This window comes from Lissotriton vulgaris, chromosome 2_1, assembly GCF_964263255.1.
Source record: "Lissotriton vulgaris chromosome 2_1, aLisVul1.2, whole genome shotgun sequence".
Taxonomy (NCBI): Eukaryota; Metazoa; Chordata; class Amphibia; order Caudata; family Salamandridae; genus Lissotriton; species Lissotriton vulgaris.
Genome location: NC_141687.1, coordinates 504,274,108 through 504,298,752, shown reverse-complemented (window position 1 = coordinate 504,298,752; position 24,645 = coordinate 504,274,108). Strand labels below are relative to the sequence as shown.

Genomic DNA, 24,645 nt, shown 5'->3' with positions numbered 1-24,645 from the left:
GCTCTATGAAGGAGGGAATGGGTGTGTATAGGTCTATGAATGGGTATGAAAGTGGTTGTACAGATGTGTTTGTTGGCATATTAGACGTTGTATGGAGCTGTGAGTAGGTGTCTGATTGGTTGCGTGGATGATATTGCCAGTGATGCCATTTGAGATGTCATCAATGATGTCACCTACCATGTGATGAGTGATATAATATGTGAGGTCATAAGTAGTGCATTGCAGGGGTGTATGTTATAGTTAGCTCAGGTAACCATAACTGCCAAATTTCACTGATTTTGTACGAATGAAATCTGACGCTAACTGTAACATCCCTGTAACCTTTGTTTTTTTCAGTGAATTTCTAAGGTTTTTTAAATTCCATTTGCTAACTATAACATCCCTATAACGTTGGTTTTTCAGTGAAAAAAATATATATGTGTATATATATATATATATATATATATATATATATATATATATCCACCAAACACAAGCGCTACCAAAAACACTGCACGGACCACACCAAACTTCACTTGAACTGGTCTTTTTATTTCAAAAAGATAAAACGGCAGACGCGTTTCGAGTCCAGCGACTCTTTCTCCCATGCCTTTTGCTGCTGTGCCTGTGGGTTCGTTGGGATTTTAAAACGTAGCTTCGTAGACATTGAAAAGGGACCACTGGTCCATTAAACCCTATTAAAGTCACAGTCATGTTAGGGTTTCACAGGTGGTGCCGTCTTCCGACAATGGAACAAAGGTCAGTACTTTAACGTGTATTGAAGGTTAAAAGTAACTGCAAATCAAGTCAATAATAAGTTCCCTTTGCTCAAAGTTCTTTCAAAATACACCTCAGGGACTCAATTTCCCATAATGCACCATGACTGCCCTCTAAAGTCATTTGGGTTTCCAACGTCGATTTTGGTAAAACCACTCACAGTTCTAATGCATACCCAGTGCAGTCTTGCTTTTAAAAGGACAGTTCCATACCTCGGTTATGCTGAACCAGCTTGGTTTCACGACCACAGTGCCTCTATGCAGCTTTTGATTCTCCTTTGAACTTAGTTTGCTTCAAGTGTGTCGTGCTGAGGACAATTCCTCCGCAAACCCTGGCTGCTTGGAAAATGTTCATACACCAAGTCGGGGCGGGCCTCACTCGGTGGCCCTTCCATCTCAAACTCCGTTTCTGGACCTTTTTTAGCAGTCGGAGGGCACTCCTTAAAGGAAGCTTCTCGCTTCTTGTTGCATCGTCCTGACAGATAGCAGTGCCTCTTCCTCGCGGGTCTGGGTCCGTTACTGAGATGTGTCAGACATCTCTGTAAATCCACCAAACACAAGCGCTACCAAAAACGCTGCACGAACCACACCAAACTTCACTTGAACTGGTCTTTTTATTTCAAAAAGATAAAACGGCAGACGCGTTTCGAGTCCAGCGACTCTTTCTCCCATGCCTTTTGCTGCTGTGCCTGTGGGTTCGTTGGGATTTTAAAACGTGGCTTCGTAGACATTGAAAAGGGACCACAGGTCCATTAAACCCTATTAAAGTCACAGTCATGTTAGGGTTTCACAGGTGGTGCCGTCTTCCGACAATGGAACAAAGGTCAGTACTTTAACGTGTATTGAAGGTTAAAAGTAACTGCAAATCAAGTCAATAATAAGTTCCCTTTGCTCAAAGTTCTTTCAAAATACACCTCAGGGACTCAATTTCCCATAATGCACCATGACTGCCCTCTAAAGTCATTTGGGTTTCCAACGTCGATTTTGGTATAACCACTCACAGTTCTAATGCATACCGAGTGCAATCTTGCTTTTAAAAGGACAGTTCCATACCTCGGTTATGCTGAACCAGCTTGGTTTCACGACCACAGTGCCTCTATGCAGCTTTTGATTCTCCTTTGAACTTAGTTTGCTTCAAGTGTGTCGTGCTGAGGACAATTCCTCCGCAAACCCTGGCTGCTTGGAAAATGTTCATACACCAAGTCGGGGCGGGCCTCACTCGGTGGCCCTTCCATCTCAAACTCCGTTTCTGGACCTTTTTTAGCAGTCGGAGGACACTCCTTAAAGGAAGCTTCTCGCTTCTTGTTGCATCGTCCTGACAGATAGCAGTGTCTCTTCCTCGCGGGTCTGGGTCCGTTACTGAGATGTGTCATACATCTCTGTAAATCCACCAAACACAAGCGCTACCAAAAACGCTGCACGAACCACACCAAACTTCACTTGAACTGGTCTTTTTATTTCAAAAAGATAAAACGGCAGACGCGTTTCGAGTCCAGCGACTCTTTCTCCCATGCCTTTTGCTGCTGTGCCTGTGGGTTCGTTGGGATTTTAAAACGTAGCTTCGTAGACATTGAAAAGGGACCACAGGTCCATTAATCCCTATTAAAGTCACAGTCATGTTAGGGTTTCACAGGTGGTGCCGTCTTCCGACAATGGAACAAAGGTCAGTACTTTAACGTGTATTGAAGGTTAAATGTAACTGCAAATCAAGTCAATAATAAGTTCCCTTTGCTCAAAGTTCTTTCAAAATACACCTCAGGGACTCAATTTCCCATAATGCACCATGACTGCCCTCTAAAGTCATTTGGGTTTCCAACGTCGATTTTGGTAAAACCACTCACAGTTCTAATGCATACCGAGTGCAGTCTTGCTTTTAAAAGGACAGTTCCATACCTCGGTTATGCTGAACGAGCTTGGTTTCACGACCACAGAGCCTATATATATATATATATATATATATATATTTTCTCAAAATCCCAAGAACACTACTGGAAACTGCACCCCCTGGGGGGTGAGCTGGTTTAGAAATGGAATCAATGTGCAGTTTCCAGAAGTGTCTGTGCTAGTTCTTGGGGTTTTGAGAACCTTGGGCTCACAAAGGTAAACTGAGGTGAAAGTCTATCTATGCTTTCGGTATTTACAAAGGAGATTTACGAGTATTAAAGTTAGACTTTTGTCTCCGTTTAATTTTAGTTTTGGTCTCAGTTAGACTTAAGCCTGTGCTTTTACTCATTTCAGGTTGGCTTGGTTGGTATTTTACTGATTCAAAGCTGTAATACTATGCCTGGAGTGGCAAATGGAGTTTGTTATTTTACAGCTCGGCCTGAACAGCACTGTCCTAGACCTATGCTTAAACATTTTGCTGTTTACCTATGCTTAAACATTTTGCTGTACAAATGGCAAAAGTCTGTGTCCCATTCTATCTCAGCTTGGATGGTACTGACTAATCCAATGCTTAAAGACTATGATAGCAAAGCAGACATTTGAGGTGAGCAAATTTAGAGTGTCACTGGTGTTGAGGGTGCTCTATACAGGAGCTGCTTTCCACCTAAACTTGAGAACTACCCAGAGTTCTCTGCTTCTTTTTTGCATAAATTGTGGATCACTCTATGCCTAAAAGGGTATTATATATATATATATATATATATATATAACATCACCCTTACAAAATTTCAAATCAATCTCTTAGTTTTAGTGTTGTCTTTCTAAATGCTAGTCTCAAGTGTGTGTTTAATAGACACTACACATATATACTTGGCACGGTTTCACACGGGGCTCACGTATACTATTCATGAAGCAAGCCCAAAATGCTGCATATTTTTCAGTACCAATTGCTAGTGGAATTTCTTAGAGGTTTTAACTGTGTTAAAATGTATGATCTGTCAAAAAAACGAATTATAACAGTTTTTGTCTCAATCTGTCTCTTTTTTTCAGACTCAAATTAAGGAATGGGCTGAGGATTTGATAGCTCGAGACATACCCTGTTCGGAGGACTTCTCGCTCTCAGTCACGTTAGGCGATCCTGTGAAAGTCAGAGCCTGGAATATTGCTGGTTTACCTTCGGATAACTTCTCGATTGATAACGGCATTATTATTACGTATGTTGGTTTTTTTTTTACTGCTTCTGCCATTTCTTTTACATTCATCGGGTTGAATGCTGGTTGTCTTTCATTCTAATATTTTTGTTATGACTATTCTTAAAACACGTGCATCTCATTTGCCTGATTAACTAAGACTCAGTTCACTCAGTGGACTGATGTGCAACATGAAATCCATGCTTTGTATATTCATCTCATGGATTTACAAAGATAACTGATTTACTTAGATGTAGGGGCACGTTTGCGGAAGTCTTCTCTTTCAGGCAGGGAGTGTTGTTGAAAGAATACCCTGCACACCGTTTTCAGTTCACCCAAAGTTATGTTTGGGTACACAAATTCTTCAATGGTCCATTCCCACCCAGCACATGATCGAAAATGTACTCTTCTCAAGGACATTAGTAAATCTGTGCATTTAGTAAAACAAAGAACGGCTTTCTTCAAAGCCCTCCTTGTTTCTCTGTGCAGGTGTCAACCCGCCTGCATTTTAAAGAGGGGGGAGATCCCCTTGCAAGTGAGTGCAATGAATGACTGCACCTGCCTGCAGGGGGATGCTTGTGGGGGGACCCATTCCCACCACCAGAGGGCTGCCTTCAGAAGACGCATTGACAGTGCGCCTCATTTTTGTCACCTGTTGGCATCTGCGCCCGCATCTATATTTTGTTGCTGGCCCAGAGGCAAAGAGGAGCCCCTCATTTGCATGGAGCACACACCCATATAAATGAGGGAATGACCCCTGATGATAGTGCTGGCGCTGCATGTGCACCAGCATGATCAGTATTACAGAGGGAGCCTCACAAACGCCTGCGGCCATTCTGTACTACTATTGTGCCCCAGAGAAGCACAACGCTGCACCACAGAGTTCACTGTATGATACGATCCCTGGTCTTCTTTGTGAATTCCCAAATAGTCATAAATATACTCCAAATAGGGACCAAAACCAGAGAACATTTTTGATTTTTTTTGCGCTAAGAACTTGAAAATGGTAAGTATGAATTTGCACACCATAGTAAAAGAAGTCTTTCCCAGTACAACTTCTCACCATATTGTGTTTGCCCAACATATTTGGAGAATTAGCTATATTACTCAATGAGTGTTTCAACAGCATGCAGTCTGCCAATGTTGCAAACTTGTGTTCACAACATTCCGAGTCATTTTTCATAAAAAAATTTATTGACATCAAATTGAGATTAACACGTTTTTTTGTTTATATCAACTTTTCAAATTTCTTTTTTTAACTTCCAAATTCATTTTGTTTAGCTTCTGTCTTTCTTTACCAGTTTGTACCTTGGTTTTTAGGTTACATTACAAAAGGTATTGAAGTTCTGCTGTATTATGTTATTGCTGCTAAGATGCAGACGAAAACTAATTACAAAAAAAGATTCATGGGTGAGCTCTCGAGAGCTCTGGAGTTCAATCTGAAGGCAGTACGAGTTTCTCACAGTGCCTATCAGTGGGTCAAAAAGCTGTAGACCCGAACATAATTAAAAAAATGCATGCAATAAATAGTAACTAAATCACTAACATGCTTTACATCAACATTTTAAAGTTACTTTTTTTTACTTTACAACTTTAAAGTAATGATTGTCAGCGATTTAGTTACTGTTTATATTGTTTAAATTTGTAAAAAATGCTATATTTATCTTCAGGTCCTGGTGTTCTTCTCCAGTTGTCTGGGGCCATCGAGCCAACCCTCCTTACCAATCCAGATGATGCTTTCTTCTTGATAAGAAGACCCTGGAAGTTCAGAGGGCAAGGAAGAATTTCAGACTAGGGTCCCATGGTGGCAGAACTAGCAAACCTAGGGTCACGGAATACTCCTTTGACACTAGGAATCTGAGCAGGATATTCCCTCCTTACCAGGAGACGGATCAATGCCTTAGAGCTGGCCTGTAAAGTTCAGAAGGTCCCTCAAGGGCAGTGGACAGCTATCCTGTGACTCTCCTTTGCTAACAAAGGTAGAGACAAACTTCTCACTGTTAGGAAGGAAGATGCAGACAATTAGTCTTGAAGAGTGCCTTCATGGATAGGTTTTGTTTAACCACTAAATAGTACAGGGTTAACTTCAGGGACACACATAAGGCATACACCCAAGACTGGGAAGATTCTGTAGACAATGCTATTAAGGCTCTGGAAGGCTGGCTACATGGAAGTAATGTACATGACTATGAAGGACTGTACATTTTATTGATGAGGGAGCACATCCTTAATAATTGTCAAAAACAATGACTGCACCAGTACCCGGTGGACTCAGATTTGACCTCTTCCATAAGAATTGGAAAAGAAGGCAGACAAGTGGGTCCGCACCAGTGTGAAGCAGATTTTGCATGGTAGTGGTGAACAGAAGAAGCAAGATTCTGCGAAGGCCCAAGAGAAGGGTGGGGAGAAAGGTAGAGACAAGAACAAGTCTTCAGAAGATCCCCAAAAGTCTTCCCCTAGCGGTCAATCCCTAACCCCAAAAGTCTTTCTCTGGGGGTGGGTCCCAACCCCCTTTCTCCTCCAACACAAAACCATGGGTAAGGAAACTACTACTACTACTGCTCCTGAAGCAACTTGTGCTCCTAAATGTAAATGTGTAAATGTGTTTGTATTTATATAGCGCCTTTTACCGAGCCCCAAAGAGATTAATAAGCTTAACCTTAGGTTCTGAAGTGGGTTCTGGCCTAATCAGGTCAACCATTCAGTCTGTTTTTGTTTGTGATGGTGGCATGGAACTTGCCACCTTACTTGTAAGTTCGAATAATTTGGGCAAGTAGAGACAGCAGCTCTCCATTAATGGTCAGGAAGCTGTAGCTTTTAGGGACACATGGGCCAGTGTCACTATGGGGACAGAAAAACTTGTGTGCCGTGAACAAATCCTACTTGGACAAGTGTACCAAGTGACCAATGTTAGAAATGTCTGGACAGATCATTCCTTGGCAGTTGTGCTTCTCAGTTAGGAAGAGGGGTAACTGGTCTAAAAAGAGTTGCTGTTTCCCCAGACCTACCTGTGGACTGTCTGTTGGGTAATGATTTTGAAACTTCAGCCTGGTCTGAAGTGGAGTTCATGACATGTGTAGAGATGATGGGAATCTCACCCAGTTCCCCTCCTGTTACTAGGGCTCAGGCCAAACATTAAAGCTCTGAAGGTGCTCTGTATCCTAGAAGAATGGACCAACCAGCTCCCAAGAGAAGGAGCAGGAAGGGTAAAGTTTTATCCTCCTCTCAGGCTCCCAGTGAGGATCAGTCTCTTGAGGGAGATGACCTCCCCAACTGGGAAGGAACTGTCCCAGAGGACCTTGGGCCCGATATTGCAGAGTTCTCTAGGGCAAGTGGACCTTGCAGGGCAGACTTGAGTCTGGAACAGGAAACATGCCCCTCTCGTGAGCAACTCAGACAGTAAGCTGCTGCTGAGGAGGCAGGGATTATCAGTGGATCCCATAGGATCGATTGGGAAGATAAGCTTCTATTTTCTGAAAGTAGAGAACCAAAGCCAGGAGTCACCAGGAGGTTGCTCATACCTCACACATTCAGGGGTTTTCTATTGACTCTAGCACATGAAATTCCCCTTGCAGGACATCTTGGACAAAGCAAGACTTGGAATAGGATTGCCCCTCACTTTCAATGGCCCCACATGTCTGAAGATACTGAGGGATTTTGTCGCTGCTGTGTCACCTGCCAAGCCAGTGTTAAGTGAAATGGCACTACAAAGGCCCCCTTAATTCCACTTCCAGTGGTTGGGGTCCCCTTTCAGAGATTAGAGATATAATTTATAGGTCCCTTAAACCCTCCAACAGCATCTGGACATAGTTACATACTAGTGGTGGTGGACCATGCCACTAAGTATCCAACGGCTTTTCCGCTTAGGACCACTACAGGTTCTGTGGTGGCTAGGGCCCTCCTGGAAGTATTTTCCAGAGTTGAGTTTCCCAATGAGGTTGTGTCAGACAGAGGTACTAACTTCATGTCTAGCTACATCATTGCTTTGCGGAAGGAGTGTGGTGTAAACTACAAGTTAGCCACACCCTATCATCCACAGGTCTATGGGCTTGTTGAAAGTTTCAATAAGATCCTAATGGGTATGATCATGGGCCTCCCAGAAAAGCTGAGTTGAGAATGGCATGTCTTACTAACCTGCCTTCTCTTTAACTACAGTGAGGTTCCTCAGAAGTAGGTGGGCTACAACCCATTTGAACTTCTATTTGGACATCAATTAGGGGCCATTTGTCTGGTTAGGTGGGATAGAGCAGCCTCCCAGACCTCCTAAATAGCACATAGTTGACTGTGCCCTTGGCCTGCATTCTCGTGCTGCTGAGCACGTGAAGAAGGCCAGTAAAACAGTGAGGCCATTGCAAAAGAAAGGGGACCCCTGAGACTAGTAGGAAGTACACCTAGACAGGGAAAATACAATCATGTAAACATTCTAGGGCTACTTCAAACTTAACAAACCCCTATGGCATAATTAGGAGAAGCACAATAGTGACACTCAAAACACGTTTCTTTTAGGAAAATAAAAAATATTTATTAATGCAATGATATTGGTCTGATTATTAGATGTATCATATAAAAATATATTTACATTGGAGAAAAAATTGACAAAAATTTGCTACAGAGACTTTCACAGGCGCACAACACTCTTACCGCATACATACAATACCATATATACTATACACACACAAACTTAAATGATGGAGTTGCCTTACACAGATTATATATTGTAGATGATACACGATATATAATGACCAAAACAATAATCATTTTTTAGATACATTTTTAAGTCTTTTTGTTGAAACGGGTGCAAGGCTGACAACGCGTGTTTCGACAGAAACACTGTCTTCATCAGGAGTTTCACCTCTGAAAGTTGTGCTCTGGAAAGGATAATAATACATATATGATGATCAGATATATTAACAGTAGAAGTGTCACTATTGTGTTATAATTACATTTGATACGCAGAAAGGCAGAGGCCTATGGATACAAAAATTGTCACAGTTTCTCCATTCACTTTATAATGGAAAAGACGAGCCAAAAAAAGAGGATAAAATATTGCCTAAACATATATGTATACACATAAAATGATAAACAATACATATCCTATGGAAGGCACCAAATGCACATGCTAAAAACACCTAATACAAATATGGGTAATGACAATGAAAAGATAGAAAGCCTCCTTACCATATAGCAACAAATTGACGTCTCCAAAGGTAAAGAGAAAATGCTAAATGATCTTCAGCAATGGAGTTTCTTATATAAACATAATAACCATACAATGAACTGGGTAAAGAACTGTGATATAGAACAAGACACTGAATCTCTAAATGGAGAAGAATGCAGGAATCAAGGGGGAAGAGAAATAATTACCTAAACAGTGTCCAGGAAATATGGAAAAAGGAACGGAGTCCTTAATGATGTAGGTCCTATGAACCAAGATAGTGAGTGAAGAAAGGGTGTGTCAACTCTGAGGCCTTTTAATTACAGCTCTTAAAAATATTAAAGAGACAAACAAAGGAGGGACCATTTTGGAACACATTACGTTGAAGTGAAGACCCCTATATGTAAGGCACATGAATACATATTGTACATAAAAGACAGAGATTGTAGATATGAAATGTTCACCAATTACCTCATATGTAGTTGACCTGTCTCGGACCCGAGATATATACATAGGGTCCAATGATCTTGAGAGAAAACCGATTCTAAAAGGACCAAAAAATTAAGATATTACCTTTACAAAAGTGGTGCAGGGAAGAAACTAAGTCCCTACACTATACGAACGGATCTGACTAAAGGATTTATAGAGAAAAAAATACATACCCTTTCACAGGAAGGGGCGTTGGGATGTCGTGGACGAGCTGAAAGTCCTGGAAAAGGCGAGGCTTGATACTAGATATGAACCAATAAGGGATATATATATAGGTATCTAGATGTTATCTATTAAGAAGCAACTAGTACGTGACAAATCAGAAAGGACCTGAATAGACTATATAATATCTAGCCCCGTCATGATATGAGAGACGAAAAGACAATCACAGTTGTGGCCAACGAACAAATGTATTTTGTTCACGGCATATTGCATGATAATATATAGCGTAAAAAATTGATTGTCCGGCTAGCTATGATAAAATAATATAAACAGCCTGCAAGAAGTACGTGGGGGCAATATGCTTATATTGCCACCAAGATTCTAAGTTGCAAACAAAGTGTGACTCAAACGATAGACGAGCATTAAAGGCTCGCTAACCTGCTTACTGATAAAGCGCCATGATAAAAAAAGCAGGTAATGCAGCTGACTTCTGGACACCAAACAAACGAACGGGTACAAAACCACGGAAGTTCCAACCGACATGGAGCCCGCCAGGCGTTTAAATGTCAAGCAGTTTGTCACTGGAGCAATCACGTGGTGAAAACGGGCGGAGCCAAGCCCGGCCAAAAATAACAAACAGCAACGAAGATGAAAGATGTACTCAGATAAAGAAGGCAGAAATGAGATACATGAGAAGCCTATAGATATAAGGTAGCCATGAGTAAATGGATACAGTAACAAGTGGCCAAACAAGACAGATCCCAAAAATTGCAGAATGCAAAGGTCACGTGACCGCTACAGAACCACATATATAATTTGAAGGGAAAAGATGTGTTGATCTGTAGTTGACGAGGATGTAAACATTGCAAGACAGGCAACTGGATGTATCTAGTCATATGTTATTGTTAATTGTTATAAGGAGAGCAAACAAGATGTCAGATCTCGACAACAAAAAGAAACTCTAACACAGAAAACGTAGAGCAAGATAAAATATCTCAAAAGAAAACATGATGGAATAAGGAGGGCATCAAGTGGAATTCAGTGGATGCGCCTGGAGGCAAGAGATAAACAACAGGGTATAAAGAACCATATTAGTAATTATACCTTATTGCTTGATCCCATGGGATCTCAGAGTTTAGTCCATTGATGTGAGATTGAAGCAAAATAATCCAGAACACCTCTCTTCGTTTTCGTATAGGCTCCGCTAATTGAGTGTTTTTGATTTAACTTTTTTCTAGAACTAACCATCTTATGTCAGTTTCATGGTGGTTCATTTCTACATAATGTTTTACCATGAGGGCCGAAAGTTTTTTTGATTTGATAGCGGAACAATGCTCTGTAAGGCGTACCGAAAATTATCTTGACGTCTCACCAACATATCCTTGGTTACATGGACAAAGTAGCAAATATATAGCATTATTTGTTTTGCAGTTGGTGAAAGTCCTGAGTTTTATCTCCTTATTTTGGTATTCAAATTTATCTGTGACTATTGCTCTGTCACATGCCTTACAGTGGGAGCATTTGTGATTCCCAGTGATAGGATGACTTCCACCCACAGTCTTTTGTACAAATGGTGGTTAAGTTTGCATTCTTGATTGAACTATTAAATCTTTGAGATTCTTATTACGCTTGTGGGCAAACATGGGACGTGGAAGTTTCTTTTCTGGTTCCGAATTATGTTAAGAATATGCCATTGGGCAGTAATTGTGTGTCGAATTTTTTCATTCAATGGTGAGTGTCTTGTCACACATACCAATTGGGGAGGGTCTTTCTTAGTATTGGTTCTAACTAAATTGTCCCGATCATAGAATCTGGCCCTCTTGTGTGCCTCTCTTACCAATCTTTTGGGGTACACTCGGTCTATAATTTTTGTTTCATAGTGATAGCTCTTGTGTTTTATTTATTTATTTATTTATTTTGAGTATTTATAAAGCGCGAACTGTCACCATTGCAGGTATCCTGGCGCTGACAGAATCAGAGGAGGGCAAAGCGCAGAAGACAGAGGGAGTAGGTTAGCCAGGGAAAAGCCAGGTTTTTACCTTTCTTCTGAACGGCTGGAGTTCATTGATATGCCTAATCTCGATGGGGAGAGTATTCCATAGTCTGGCGGCAGCCACCTCAAAGGATCTACCTCCGGCTCTGACCTTCCTAAATCTGGGAACGACTACCAGTTTAGCGTCAGATGAGCGAAGTTGTCTGGCAGGAGCATACCATACAAACTTATATTGTAGAGGGGCTGGACCGCAACCATGGAGGGCCCTGAAAACTATGCAGAGGGCTTTAAATTGAATCCTCTAAGAGGAAGCCAGTGTAATTTTGCCAGAGCAGATGGTCCATGAGATCTTCTCGGCAGTCCCAAGGCCAGTTTTGCAGCTGCAGATTGAACCCTTTGGAGCCTGTCCAACAGAAAATCAGGGGACCCAAGCAGGAGGGCATTGCAATAATCCAACCTGCTCAGGATGGTGCATCTAACTACTTGGGCACGGGCCTGGGTGGGTAGGAGGGGCAAAACTTTCCCTAGTGACCGAAGGATGGCAAAGCAGCAAGCCAATGTTTTTGGAACATGGGTCTCCATGCTGAGCCTATGGTTCAACATGACTCCTAGGTTGCGGACAGAGTCCACAGGCCGTACGTTGACCCCTGTTTCCGGGGGCCAGTAGTTTTTAGGGAACGGTCGGGGATCCTCATTCCAGCGCTAAAAAGCACCTCGGTTTTCCCAGCATTGCACTGAAGTGAATTCTCCTTCGGCCACCTTGACGTGTCCCGTAAGCAGTTATGAAAGGCCTCCACAGAGCGGCCTGAGATATACGTTAAAAAGTATTGGGCTGATAGCAGAGCCCTGGGGAACTATGTGCAGTACCGGGGAAAAGGCTGATTGGAAAGGTGGCATAGATACAGCCTGCTGCCTGTCCTGAAGGAAAGAGTGAAATCATTGCAGTGCCGTATCTCTCACTGCTGCCTCCAACAGTCGCCTCAATAGGATCTTATGATTCACCGTGTCAAAGGCGGCAGATATGTCGAGCAGGATCAGGAACGATGCCTGTCTTCTGTCTGCACGCCTTTGAAGTTCGTCCAAGGCGGTAATGAGGGCTGTTTCGGTTCCGTGAGCCGGCCGAAAACCGAATTGGTCCCCGTCAAGTAGTAGATGATGTTCCAAGTGGGTGGAAAGAATGTTACTGACCACCAGCTCAACTATCTTGGCAGGGAACGGCAGCAGTGAGATGGGCCTATAGTTTTTAGAGCAATCAGGGTCCAAGGAACGTTTTTTTAGCAAGGGGGAGACTAACGCCCGTTTCCAGTGAACTGGGACAGAGGCAGTCACCAGGGATTGATTGCAAATAAGATGGAGTAGGGGAAAAAGTTCATCTTCGAATTCTTTCCAGATCTTGGGTGGCACCGGGTCCAAAGGGAGACCCGGAGACAATCCCTCTGGCTACTTTGGAAAAATTTTCATATGTAAGCGGCGGAAACCTGAGTAATGAAACTTCTGGAGCCATAGCCGAGTCAGTGTTATGTGGTCATCCTTCCATATAAACAGTATTTGATCGATATACCTGGACCATTCATGTATTGACTCGAAAAATGGGGCTACTTTGTTGTAGATAAATTGGTGCTCAAGAAATGCCATATAGATGTTGGCTTTTCGAGTCAATACATGAATCGTCCAGGTATATGGATGATATACTGTTTATATGGAAGGATGACCACATAAAACTTCAGGAGTTCATACAATGGATCAACCTTTGTGATGTAAATTTGCGGTTCACTGCAAACATTGGCAATGGGCGAAAGGAATTTCTATACATAGAAATCAAATAAGTTGACTCTACTCTTCAAATGGATCTCTATACAAGACCGACAGCTAGAAATACGTTATTACACTTCTCTAGCTACCACCCAAAATGCCAATGTGAGAGCATACCCATGGGGTAATTTCTACGCGTTTGGCGTAATTGCACCAGTTTACATGATTTTGACACAAGAGCTATCACTATGAAACAAAAATTCATAGACCGATGGTACCACAAAGATTGGTAAAAGAGGCATACAAGAGGGCCAGATACTATGATCGGGACCATTTACTTAGAACCAATACTAAGAAAGACCCTCCCCAATTGGTATGTGTGACAAGACACTCACCATTGAATGAAACAATTCGACACACGATTAATGCCCAATGGCATATTCTTAACATCAATCCGGAACCAGAAAAGAAACTTCCACGTCCCATGTTTGCCCACAAGCGTAATAAGAATCTCAAAGATTTAATAGTTCACTCAAGAATGCAAACTAAACCTCCATTTGTACAAGAGACTTTGGGTGGAAGTCATCCTATCACTGGGAATCACAAATGCGCCCACTGTAAGGCATGTGACGGAGCAATAGTCACAGATAAATTTGAATACCAAAATAAGGGGATAAAACTCAGGACTTTCACCAACTGCAAAACAATTAATACTAAAAAAGTTACTACTTTGTCCATGTAACAAAGGATATGTTGGTGAGACGTCAAGTCAATTTTCGGTACGCCTTACAGAGCATCGTTCCGCTCTCAAAACAAAAAAACTTTCGGCCCCCATGGTAAAACATTATGTAGAAATGAACCACCGTGAAACTGACATAAGATGGTTAATTCTAGAAAAAAATGAAATCAAAAACACTCAATTAGCTGAGCCTATAAGAAAACGAAGAGAGGTGTTCTGGATGTTTTTGCTTCAATCTCACATCAATGGACTAAACTCTGAGATCCCATGGGATCAATCCATAAGGTATAATTACTAATATGGTTCTTGATACCCCGTTGTTTATCTCTTGCCTCTAGGCGCATCTACTGAATTCCACTCAATGCCCTCCTTATTCCATCATGTTTTCTTCAAAGATTTTATCTTGCTCTACATTTTTTTTGTGTTAGAGTTTCTTTTTGTTGTCGAGATCTGACATCTTGTTTTCTTTCCTTATAACCATTAACAATTACATATGACTAATTACATTCAGTTGTCTGTCCTGCAATGTTTACATCCTTGTGAACTACAGATAAACACATCTTTTCCCTTCAAATTATATATGTAGTTCTGTAGCCGACCTTTGCATTCTGCAATTTTTGGGATCTCTCTTGTTTGGCCACTTGTTACTGTATCCATTTACTCGTGGCTACCTTATATCTATAGGCTTATCATGTATCTCATTTCCGCCGTCTTTATCGGAGTACATCTTTCATCTTTGTTGCTGTTTGTTATTTTTGGCCGGGCTTGGCTCCGCCCCCTTTTCACAGCGTAATTGGTAAAGTGACCAACTTCTTGACATTTAAACGCCTGGCGGGCTCCATGTTGGTTGGAACTTCCACAGTTTTGTACCAGTTCATTTGTTTGGTATCCAGAAGCCAGCTGCATTACCTGCTTTCATCATTGCGCTTTATCTGTAAGCAGGTTAGCGAGCCTTTAATGCTCGTCTATCGTTTGAGTCACACTTTGTTTGCAACTTAGAATCTTGGTGGCAATTTACGCATATTGGCCCCACGTACTCCTTGCAGGCTGTTCATATTATTTTATCGTAGCTAGCCGGACAATCAGTTTTTTACGCTATATATTGTCATGCAATATGCCGTGTACAAAATAAATTTGTTTGTTGGCCACAACTGTGGTTGTCTTCTCGTCTCTTGTATCATGACGGGGCTAGATATTATATAGTCTATTCAGGGCTTATGTTATTTCTCACGTACTAGTTGCTTCTAAATGCATAACATATAGATACTTATATATATATATATATATATATAGATATATATATATATATATATATATATATATCCTTTATTGGTTCATATCTAGTATGAAGCCTCACCTTTTCCAGGACTTTCAGCTCATCCGCGTCATCACAACGCCCCTTCCTGTGAAAGGGTATGTATTTTTTTCTCTATAAATCCTTTAGTCAGATCCGTTCGTGTAGTGTAGGGACTTAGTTTCTTCCCTGCACCACTTTTGTAAAGTTAATACCTTAATTTTTTGGTCTTTTTAGAATCAGTTTTCTCTCAAGATCATTGGACTCTATGTACATATCTTGGGCCCGAGATAGGTCAATTACATGTGAGGTAATTGGTGAGCATTTCATATCTACAGTCTCTTTCTTTTATGCACAATTGGCCCGATGTAGGTGGCCGTTTACCGGCCGGTAACGGCCGATTTTGGCCCTTGCCGACCGGTAAATGGGTTTTTGGGATGTAGGGGGCCAATTTTACCGAATCGGTAAAATACCGAATCGGTATTTTTACCGAATCGGTAACTTCCAGATGTAGGTGGGACTCTTCTGAGTCCCAAAGGCCTTTCAGATTCGGTATTTTACCACCCAATCCAATTGGGTGGTAAAATACCGAATCCAGGTGTGCATGCACATGTGTGCATGCACACCTTTGCCATGTGACAGACAGACCTGCCCTTAGGGCATGTCTGTGTACCACATGGCACACATGCATGTATTTGGCATGTTAGAGGGTGTCAAAGTGACACCCCCTGCACCCTTGCATGAATCGGTATTTACCGAATCGGTAAATACCGATTCGGTAATGCCCATTGATTCCTATGGGCTTCAATGCCCATAGGAATCAATGGGCATTACCGAATCGGTATTTACAGAATCGGTAAATACCAAATCTTAACAATTCGGTATTTACCGATTCTGTAATACCTACATCCTCCCCCTCTATTTTATCACTTCTTAAATACCGATTCGGTAAAATTCTGTATGTAAGAAGTGGTAAAATAGAATTACCTACATCTAGCCCAATATGTATTCATGTGCCTTACATATATGGGTCTTCACTTCAACGTAATGTGTTCCAACATGGTCCCTTCTTTGTTGGTCTCTTTAATATTTTTTGAGCCGTAATTAAAAGGGCTCAGAGTTGACACACCCTTTCCTCACTCCTTATCATCTCGGTTCATCGGACCTACATCGTTAAGGACTCCGTTCCTTTTTCCATATTTCATTGACACTGTTTAGGTAATTATTTCTCTTCCTCTTTGATTCCTGCATTCTTCTCCTTTTAGAGACTGAGTGTCTTGTTCTATCTCACAGTCCTTTACCCAGTTCATTGTATTGGTATTATGTTTAGATAAGAAACTCCATTGCGGAAGATCATTTAGCATTTTCTCTTTACCTTTGGAGGCGTCAATTTGTTTCTATATGGTAAGGAGGCTTTCTATCTTTTCATTGTCATTACCCATATCTGTATTAGGTGTTTATAGCATGTGCATTTGGTGCCTTCCATAGGCATATGTATTGTTTATCATTTTATGTATATACATATATGTTTAGGCAATATTTTATCCTCTTTTTTTTTTTGGGCTCGTCTTTCCCATTATAAAGTGAATGTGAGAAACTGTCACAATTTTTGTATCCATAGACCTCTGCCTTTTTGTGTATCAAATGTAATTATAACACAATAGTGACACTTCTACTGTTAATATATCTGATCATCATATATGTATTATTATCCTTTCCAGAGCACAACTTTCAGAGGTGAAAATCCTGATGAAGGCAGTGTTTCTGTCGGAACGCGCGTTGTCAGCCTTGCTCCCGTTTCAACAAAAAGACTTAACAATTTATCCAAAAAATTATTATTGTTTTGGTCATTATGTATGGTGTATCATCTACATTATATAATCTGTGAAAGTCAACTCCATCATTTAAGTTTGTGTGTGTATATTATATATGGTATTGAATGTAAGCAGTAAGAATGTTGTGCGCCTGTGAAAGTCTCTGTAGCAAATGTTTGTCAATTTTTTCTCCAATGTAAATACATGTTTTTATGATACATCCAATAATCCGACAATATTATTGCATTCATAAATAGTTTGTATTTTCCTAAAAGAAACGTGTTTTGAGTGTCACTATTGTGCTTCCCCTAATTATGCCATAGGGGTTTGTTAAGTTTGAAGTAGCCCTAGAATGTTTACATGAAAACAGTGAGGCTAGCCAGGAGCTTCAACAAGCTTGGCTTGAGCAAAAGGCTGTACTGACTATTTTCCAGCCGAGACAGAAAGTGTGGGTTTTGGAGAATGTTGCCCCAGCAGCTTTCCAGGACAAGTACAGTGGCATCCACATCATCCTAGAGAAAAAAGGGGAGGTCACCTACTTGGTTGACATAGGTACTCCAACGAGTCCCCAGAGGGTACTCCATGTGAAACGCCAAATGCCTTTGATTGACAGGGATGACATGAGCTTCCTCTTGTCCACTGATGAGAGACAGGAGGAAGAGAGTTACCCTCTGCCTGATCTCCTCTTACAAGACCCTGTTGATGGATAAGTAGAAGTAGTAGCCTTGGCAGGCAGCCTCACTAATCAACAAGCTGATTGTAGGCAGGTTACCAATCAGTATTCCAACCTCTTTTCTGTGACTCCCAGTCAAACCACCTGGTGTACCCATGTAGTGGACCCAGGTGATAGTCTGCCTGTGAAGAGTAAAATCTATAGAAAGTCTTACCATGTTAGAGACTGCATCAGTACAGAGGTCCAAAAGATGCAGCTGTTGGGGGTCATTGAACCGTTGGGCTAGTCCTGTAGTCCTTGAGCCAAAACCTCACACCCAGGATGATAAGAGAGAGATGAGGTTTTGTGTATCTAAAAAAGGTCTTACAGTAGTCAGTAGGGCTGATGCCCATTCAATACCCAAGGCCAATGGGCTGACATACTCTGGCCTCTGCCAAGTATCTCAATACATTTGACCTGACTTTGGTTACTGGCAAATCAGACCTTCTGATGATGCCAAACCAATGACAGCATTTTCAGTGAGCATTATCAATTTATTGTAATGCCTTTTGGTTTGAAGGATGCGCCTGCCAAATTTCAGAGGCTGGTGAACAAAGACTTAACAGGTCTGGAAGCTTATAGTGCAGCATATCTAGATGATATTGCTGTCTTTAGCTCCATATGGGAAGATCTCCATGTCCACCTCAGGAATGTCCCGGAGGCCCTGCAAAAGTAAGGCCTCACTATCAAGGCCACAAAGTGTCAGATAGGGCAGAGTAAAGTTGTGTACTTGGGCGAGCCACCTTGTGGGTGGATGCCAAGTTCCACCACTGGAGAGCAAAATTCAGACCATAATAGACTGGATTGCTCCCACTACCCAGACTCAGGTCAGAGCTTTCTTGGGCCTCACTGGGTACTACGGGAGGTTTATTAATGGCTATGGATCCATAATGAAACCCCTTAATGCTCTCACCTCCAAAAGAATGCCTAAGAAAGTTCAGTGGCCAGTTAGCTGTCAGAAGGCATTTGATGACCTGAAGCCAGCCATGTGCTCTGCTCCAGTTCTGCAAAGTCCTGATTACTCCAAAGCCTTCATTGGGCAGACAGATGCTTCTGAGATAGGACGTGGTGCAGTATTGTCATAACTTAATGCAGATGGCCAGGATCAACCAGTAGCATTTATAAGCAGAAGGTTGGCCCCCAGGGAGTAACAGTGGTCAGCTATTGAGAGGGAAGCCTTTGTTGTGGTCTGAGCCTTGAACTTGAACTTGAGCCCACACCTGTCTGGCACTCACTTTGTTGTTCAGACAGACCATAAGCCCCTCTTATGACTTAAACAAATGAAGGGTGAAAGTCCCAAACTTCTGAGTTGGTCCATTTCCCTAAAGGGGATGACGTTTCTGTGAAACATTGACCTGGGAGTAAACATGCCAACGCAGATGGACTCTCCGAATATTTCCACTTAGAAAATATATACTCAACTGGGCAAGGTTAGTCTCATATGCTTATGTTTGGGGAGATTGTGTAGGAAAGTAGGATCTTCTTTCATGGTTACCCCCACTTTTTGTAATCTGTCAGTATGTTTTTGACCTAGTCTGACTGGGATCCTGCCCCAGTCACAATGCCTTCTCCCTAATTTGACCATGCTAGGTACTTTTGTACATCCAAACGTGGCTACTGGTGTACCCTTGTAAGTCCCTAGTATATGGTACTAAGGTACCCAGGGCATAGCTACACCAGGGGTCTACCATGGGCTGCTGCATATATTGTTCCACCCATGGGAGTCCACTTAAAAAGTGACATCTGATTTAGACTTCTAGCTGCAGATTCCTTACCTTTGAAATTCTCCTCCATTCAGCTCCGCATGACGGCATCAGTAACATCGATTATGACGTCGCGGTCACCTTTATAGGCGCCTCCCAGCCTTGCAGGTGTCTGTTCTTTTCTTTCTGCACCAGTTAAGCACTGATCCGGAAAGAGATAGCCTCTGTCGCTTTTTGACAGGCCTTTTTTGACTATTTGTTGCAAGGAGGTCTTCGAAGAAGACAGGGTTCAAGCAATGCAGTGCCTGTCACCGCATGATGTCGGTTACTGATTCCCACCTCATCTGTCTCTGGTGTCTTGAGCACTTCCAGAGCCTTTCACAAAATCTCTCCAGCCATGCTCACTCAGGCCTTAGAGACCTATCCGTGCGTACTCACAGGCAAGCTGGGTGACAATGTCAACCTCTTTCAGGACTGGCTTACTGCACGTTTCGCAGCCCTCGTTCCGCCGCGGCAGGCTAGGCCACTTCCGGCAAAAGTTTCTGCGCCCTGGTTCTCTGCAGCCTTGGCGGCCAAAAGAATGTACTGCAAGAAGCTCGAAAGAGATTGGCGGAAGCAGTATGATTCAACCTCCAAGCAGACTTACAGAGCAGCTGTGAAAGAATATCATAGGGATATTACAGCAGAAAAGAAATCCTATCTAGCTAGAAGGATTGAGGAAGCAGATAGCTCCTGTAAAGAAATATTTAAGATTGTTAAAGAGTTTATTTCTCCCACCTGCTATATCCCCACGTCTTCCTTTTCGGAACCATGGATAACTGAACTAGCAGAATTTTTCACCAACAAAATTCTCACGATCCAAGCAACCTTGAAGGGAACGGATAATATCTCTGATTCCAACTCCAATCCTGGTGATTCCTCCGTCCCCTGGTCACTCCATTCCGACTCAGTCACAGCTACTACCAGTCCTATCCTGGACTGTTTTCCAGCTTTGGAGCTCCATATCTCGTTGGACCTCCTGGTTAAATTGAAATCAGGTTCTCCCTTAAATCCTTGCCCCGCCAAATTTCTTGCGACCGTGGCCCCCGTTCTTAACCCTATTATTAACCCCATTATTAATCTGTCTCTTAGCACAGGCGGGGTTCCCACTCCCTGGAAGCAGGCCCTCGTCCTTCGCCTTATTAAAAAGCCTAACATGGACCCGAAACTTCACTCTAATTATAGACCAATCTCATTGCTGCCCGCTCTGGCGAAAATAGCAGAGAAGCATGTACACACCACCCTATCCCACTTTTTAGAGTCTAACTCCTTACTTCATCAGTCACAGTCAGGGTTTAGATCTAACCTGAGTACTGAAACTGCTTTACTCGAGGTTACTGAGGCTGTGAAGGAAACTCTGGATAGGGGTGGAAAGGCCATGCTTATCATGCTCGATCTGTCGGCGGCCTTTGACACCGTTCCCCATGACCTTCTCCTTACTAGACTTTGGGAGATAGGTCTTAGTGGAACGGTGTTCAAATGGTTCCAATCCTTTCTGGCCGACCGCAGACAAACGATCTGGGCCCCCCCTTTCTCCACCGTGATGTCGCAGCTTGAGGTAGGGGTCCCGCAGGGTTCTATACTCAGCCCCTCCCTCTTTAATATCTTCCTGACACCCTTAGCTGCGCTAGCGGAGGAGCATGGGGCCCAGATCGTCTCCTATGCGGATGACACTCAGCTCTTGTTCACATGTGACAAGGGCTGTGACTTCGACGGACCTGCCATTCGGAGGTGTCTTGAGGCTGTGTTTGGCTGGTTTGGGAAGAGCGGCCTCAAGTGCAACTCGGACAAGTCCGAGATCCTTTTCTTTGGTTGTCCCGCCGACTTGAGATGGAAAGAATGGTGGCCTTCAGCCATGTTCCCGCCAGCCGGTGATTCTGTAACAGCAAAGAATCTGGGCATCCAGGTGGACAACACTCTCTCCTTTAAGGCTCAAGTAGCAGGACTTACGGGGAAGTGTTTTGCCATCTTAAGGATGCTGAGGAAGTTTTTGCCGTTCCTATCCTTGGAGCACAGAAAGATCACGGTGCAGGCGCTGATAGGATCGCGCTTAGACTACTCTAACATCCTCTATCTAGGCCTCCCCGAGTATCTCCTGACTCGTGTTCAGGTTGTCCAGAATTCGGCAGCCAGGGCCATTTGCGGCCTAACCAGAAGAGCTAGGGCCAGCGACCTTCTTAGAGCATTGCACTGGCTGCCGGTTCGTAAACGCATCACTTTCAAGACCTTAACAATGGCGTTTAAATCTCTACATAACATCAGAGCAATGTATCTACAGAAAAGGGTCAACTTCTACTTTCCATCTAGACCAGAGGTCTTCAAGCTTTTTGATGCCGAGACCCCCTTGTAAAACATTTTTAGGCGTAAGGACCCCCTCCTGGCAAACATTTCTAGAACTTGGTACTCCTCATCATTGACAACTATCGACGACCATATAAGCCCCAAATTCCCATAGCAAATCATTTTACAGTGGGAAAATAATATTAGTCAAAATAAGAACTTTTGCCGTATTGAATTTTACTGAAGCAGCACGCGGGACGCTGGCTTTCTGTGTAAGAAGGGAGTGCATGCTGATATCGACACGTGCAGCTGAATATATTTCTCCCATAAAGCTGCCGCTTTTCACGCTCCATTTGAGGAGTTGCAGGGAGAGCACGCTGATAATTACACGTGCATTTGAAAATAGTTCTCCCACTAAGCCGCCGCTTTATTTCACGTTTCACGTTTGATCTGGGTATATACGTGTGGATATAACCGTTTGAAGAGGCAGTTTTTATCATTGAATGGCTAATTTTCTACCGCGTGCATTGGTGCGGTTACGAGTATAGTAACATTGTTGTACACATGTGATGGTACCGCGCTGTTTTCGAAGATTAATGTTATCTGGGTCCTCTGAACATCACTATTTAACAGAGGATCTGTAGAGGCTCATACCGTATTATCCGGTGCTATCTTCCTTCTCGAGGACATCCCACATCTGCCAAGGAAGATATGTTTTTAATGGATATTTGATATCTCGCTGGACGAAAACTAATCAGAATTTATTTGTACGAAGGAGGTATACACCCCTGATCCTGTTTAAACGACATATTTTAGAGAACTATTGGGAGACACTTATTGTATTCCTGATGAAGGTGGTTAAATGCTAAACTCTGCCGAAACGCGTCGATGCAAAAGGAGAAATACAACTGATAAAAACTAAGGAAAATTCAGACTTTTCGCTGAATTTAGATCCTGCTTTGTATCTCCTTTTTAATAATAGGAATTTTTGATTAATTTTATGTAATTTTTCCTTTTTTAACAATGTTTGTTTTCCAATTTTAATTAAGTTTCTATGTATACTAATAAACCGAGCGGAATTATTTTACTATAGTGTTTTCACTGTTATTATATATATCTTTGTTTTGTTTCCATATTTTTACTTTGTTGTTGACAAGTCTATATTTAAGTGTTTGTAAGAATTTATGTCTCTATGTTAAGGTGCCCAAAGGGAATCTTATTTTGACTATAGTCAGCTGAGGAACCCTATCCCTTTGGCCTTGGGGTCCCTCTCTCTTTTATTAGGGAAAATAATATTAAACAGTGTTTATCAAACCAAAGGTCATTGAGCGTGGGGGCGTGTTCAAAGGTGTGGCTAAAAATGGCTTGATTTATTAGGAATTGGTGTAGGGCAGTGCTGCAATTCTTCTTGCTGCTCTGTCCTACGCCAATGTGAAAGGGCAGGAAGGCACCATATTTATAAAATATGGTGCATTTCTGTCCTTTCCCACTCTGTTGGCACACAATTCGCTGCCTAGCGCCAATGTAGGCAGGATTGTTTGTGTGCAGGAAAGGGCACCTTCCTGCACAAAAACAATCCAGAGAGGGGTTTTACTCTTTTTATGTGAGCTGCATAATGCAGCACACATGGAAAGAGGAAAAAACTAGGAGAAATAAAAACATTTCTTCTTGTTACGCCTGCTGTGGGGAGGCATAAGGTTTTGGCGCTGCCCCAGGTATACATGGTTTTGTAAATCTGGGGCAGCATCAAAATCCATGGGGGTTGCATGGGAACACCCACTGCAATGCCCATAGAACACCTACTTGACAGAGTAAGACAGCGCAGCGATTTGCGTTGCTATATCTTACTCAATATCTATGAGGCCACGTAAAGCCACGTAGGTTGACTTTGCGTCGCCTCATAGATATGATTGAGACGCTTGTGCAGCCGGAGGTTAAAAAAGGTGACGCTCCGATGGCAAAAGCCTCTCATAAATCAGCCCCAAAATATTTTGTTTGTTTTTTAGGTCTTTCACCATCAGGTAGCTACATATAAAATAATGGGTAGCTTAAATGAAAAATACATTTTAAAAGTTGTTACTCGGTGAGAAGTGCACTGTATTACATTAGGAAACCTCTAGTCGTTAATGCACTGCTGAGGTTAGTTTGTAACCACAGCATTAAATTTGTCTGGTGCAGTGGAGAATAGTGACTTGGGTATGTTAAGTGCTACGAGGTTACAGCCTGTGACAGAAAGCACTGAGAATGTGTAAGTCATTGTTTTATACTAGCATTGCATTACACACATTATAAGAGACTGCTTCAAAATGTGCAAATAGTTTTACCATGAAATAGAGCTTCCAAAATGTAAATTTTATTAATACCAGCCCATTTTTCTCTTTTACATAACTGTCCTTTCAACACTTCTTCAGAGGTGCTAAGCGTTGTGTAAATCCAATTCTGATTAAAAACACGTACTTTGCAGCCCAATTGTTAACTCTTCCTACTACCACTAAAAATGCTTGGAGTGATTCAAGCAATTAATGCCAGTACCACTCCCAAGCACCCTCGAAATTTGCAGACTAACTTGCACATTTGCATTTCATTCAAATCCCTGTCACGAAGGATTGTTTCCTTTCACAGCACAGAAGGCTCAATTAACTTAGGCTGAAACATGGAAGTGTCCTGGATGTTATCTTTTTCCT

General features: G+C 42.2%; 1 protein-coding gene across 1 annotated transcript in view; it reads left to right on the top strand.

Annotated features, from left to right (window-relative positions):
• The window catches only part of DNAH7 (dynein axonemal heavy chain 7), a 1,812,153-nt gene that overhangs the window by 1,175,468 nt on the left and 612,040 nt on the right, over nucleotides 1–24,645 (top strand). The window contains exon 46 of the mRNA XM_086955398.1: nucleotides 3,690–3,853. Within this exon, the coding sequence (XP_086811524.1) occupies nucleotides 3,690–3,853 (164 nt within the window). The remainder of the gene's footprint in view (nucleotides 1–3,689; nucleotides 3,854–24,645) is intronic.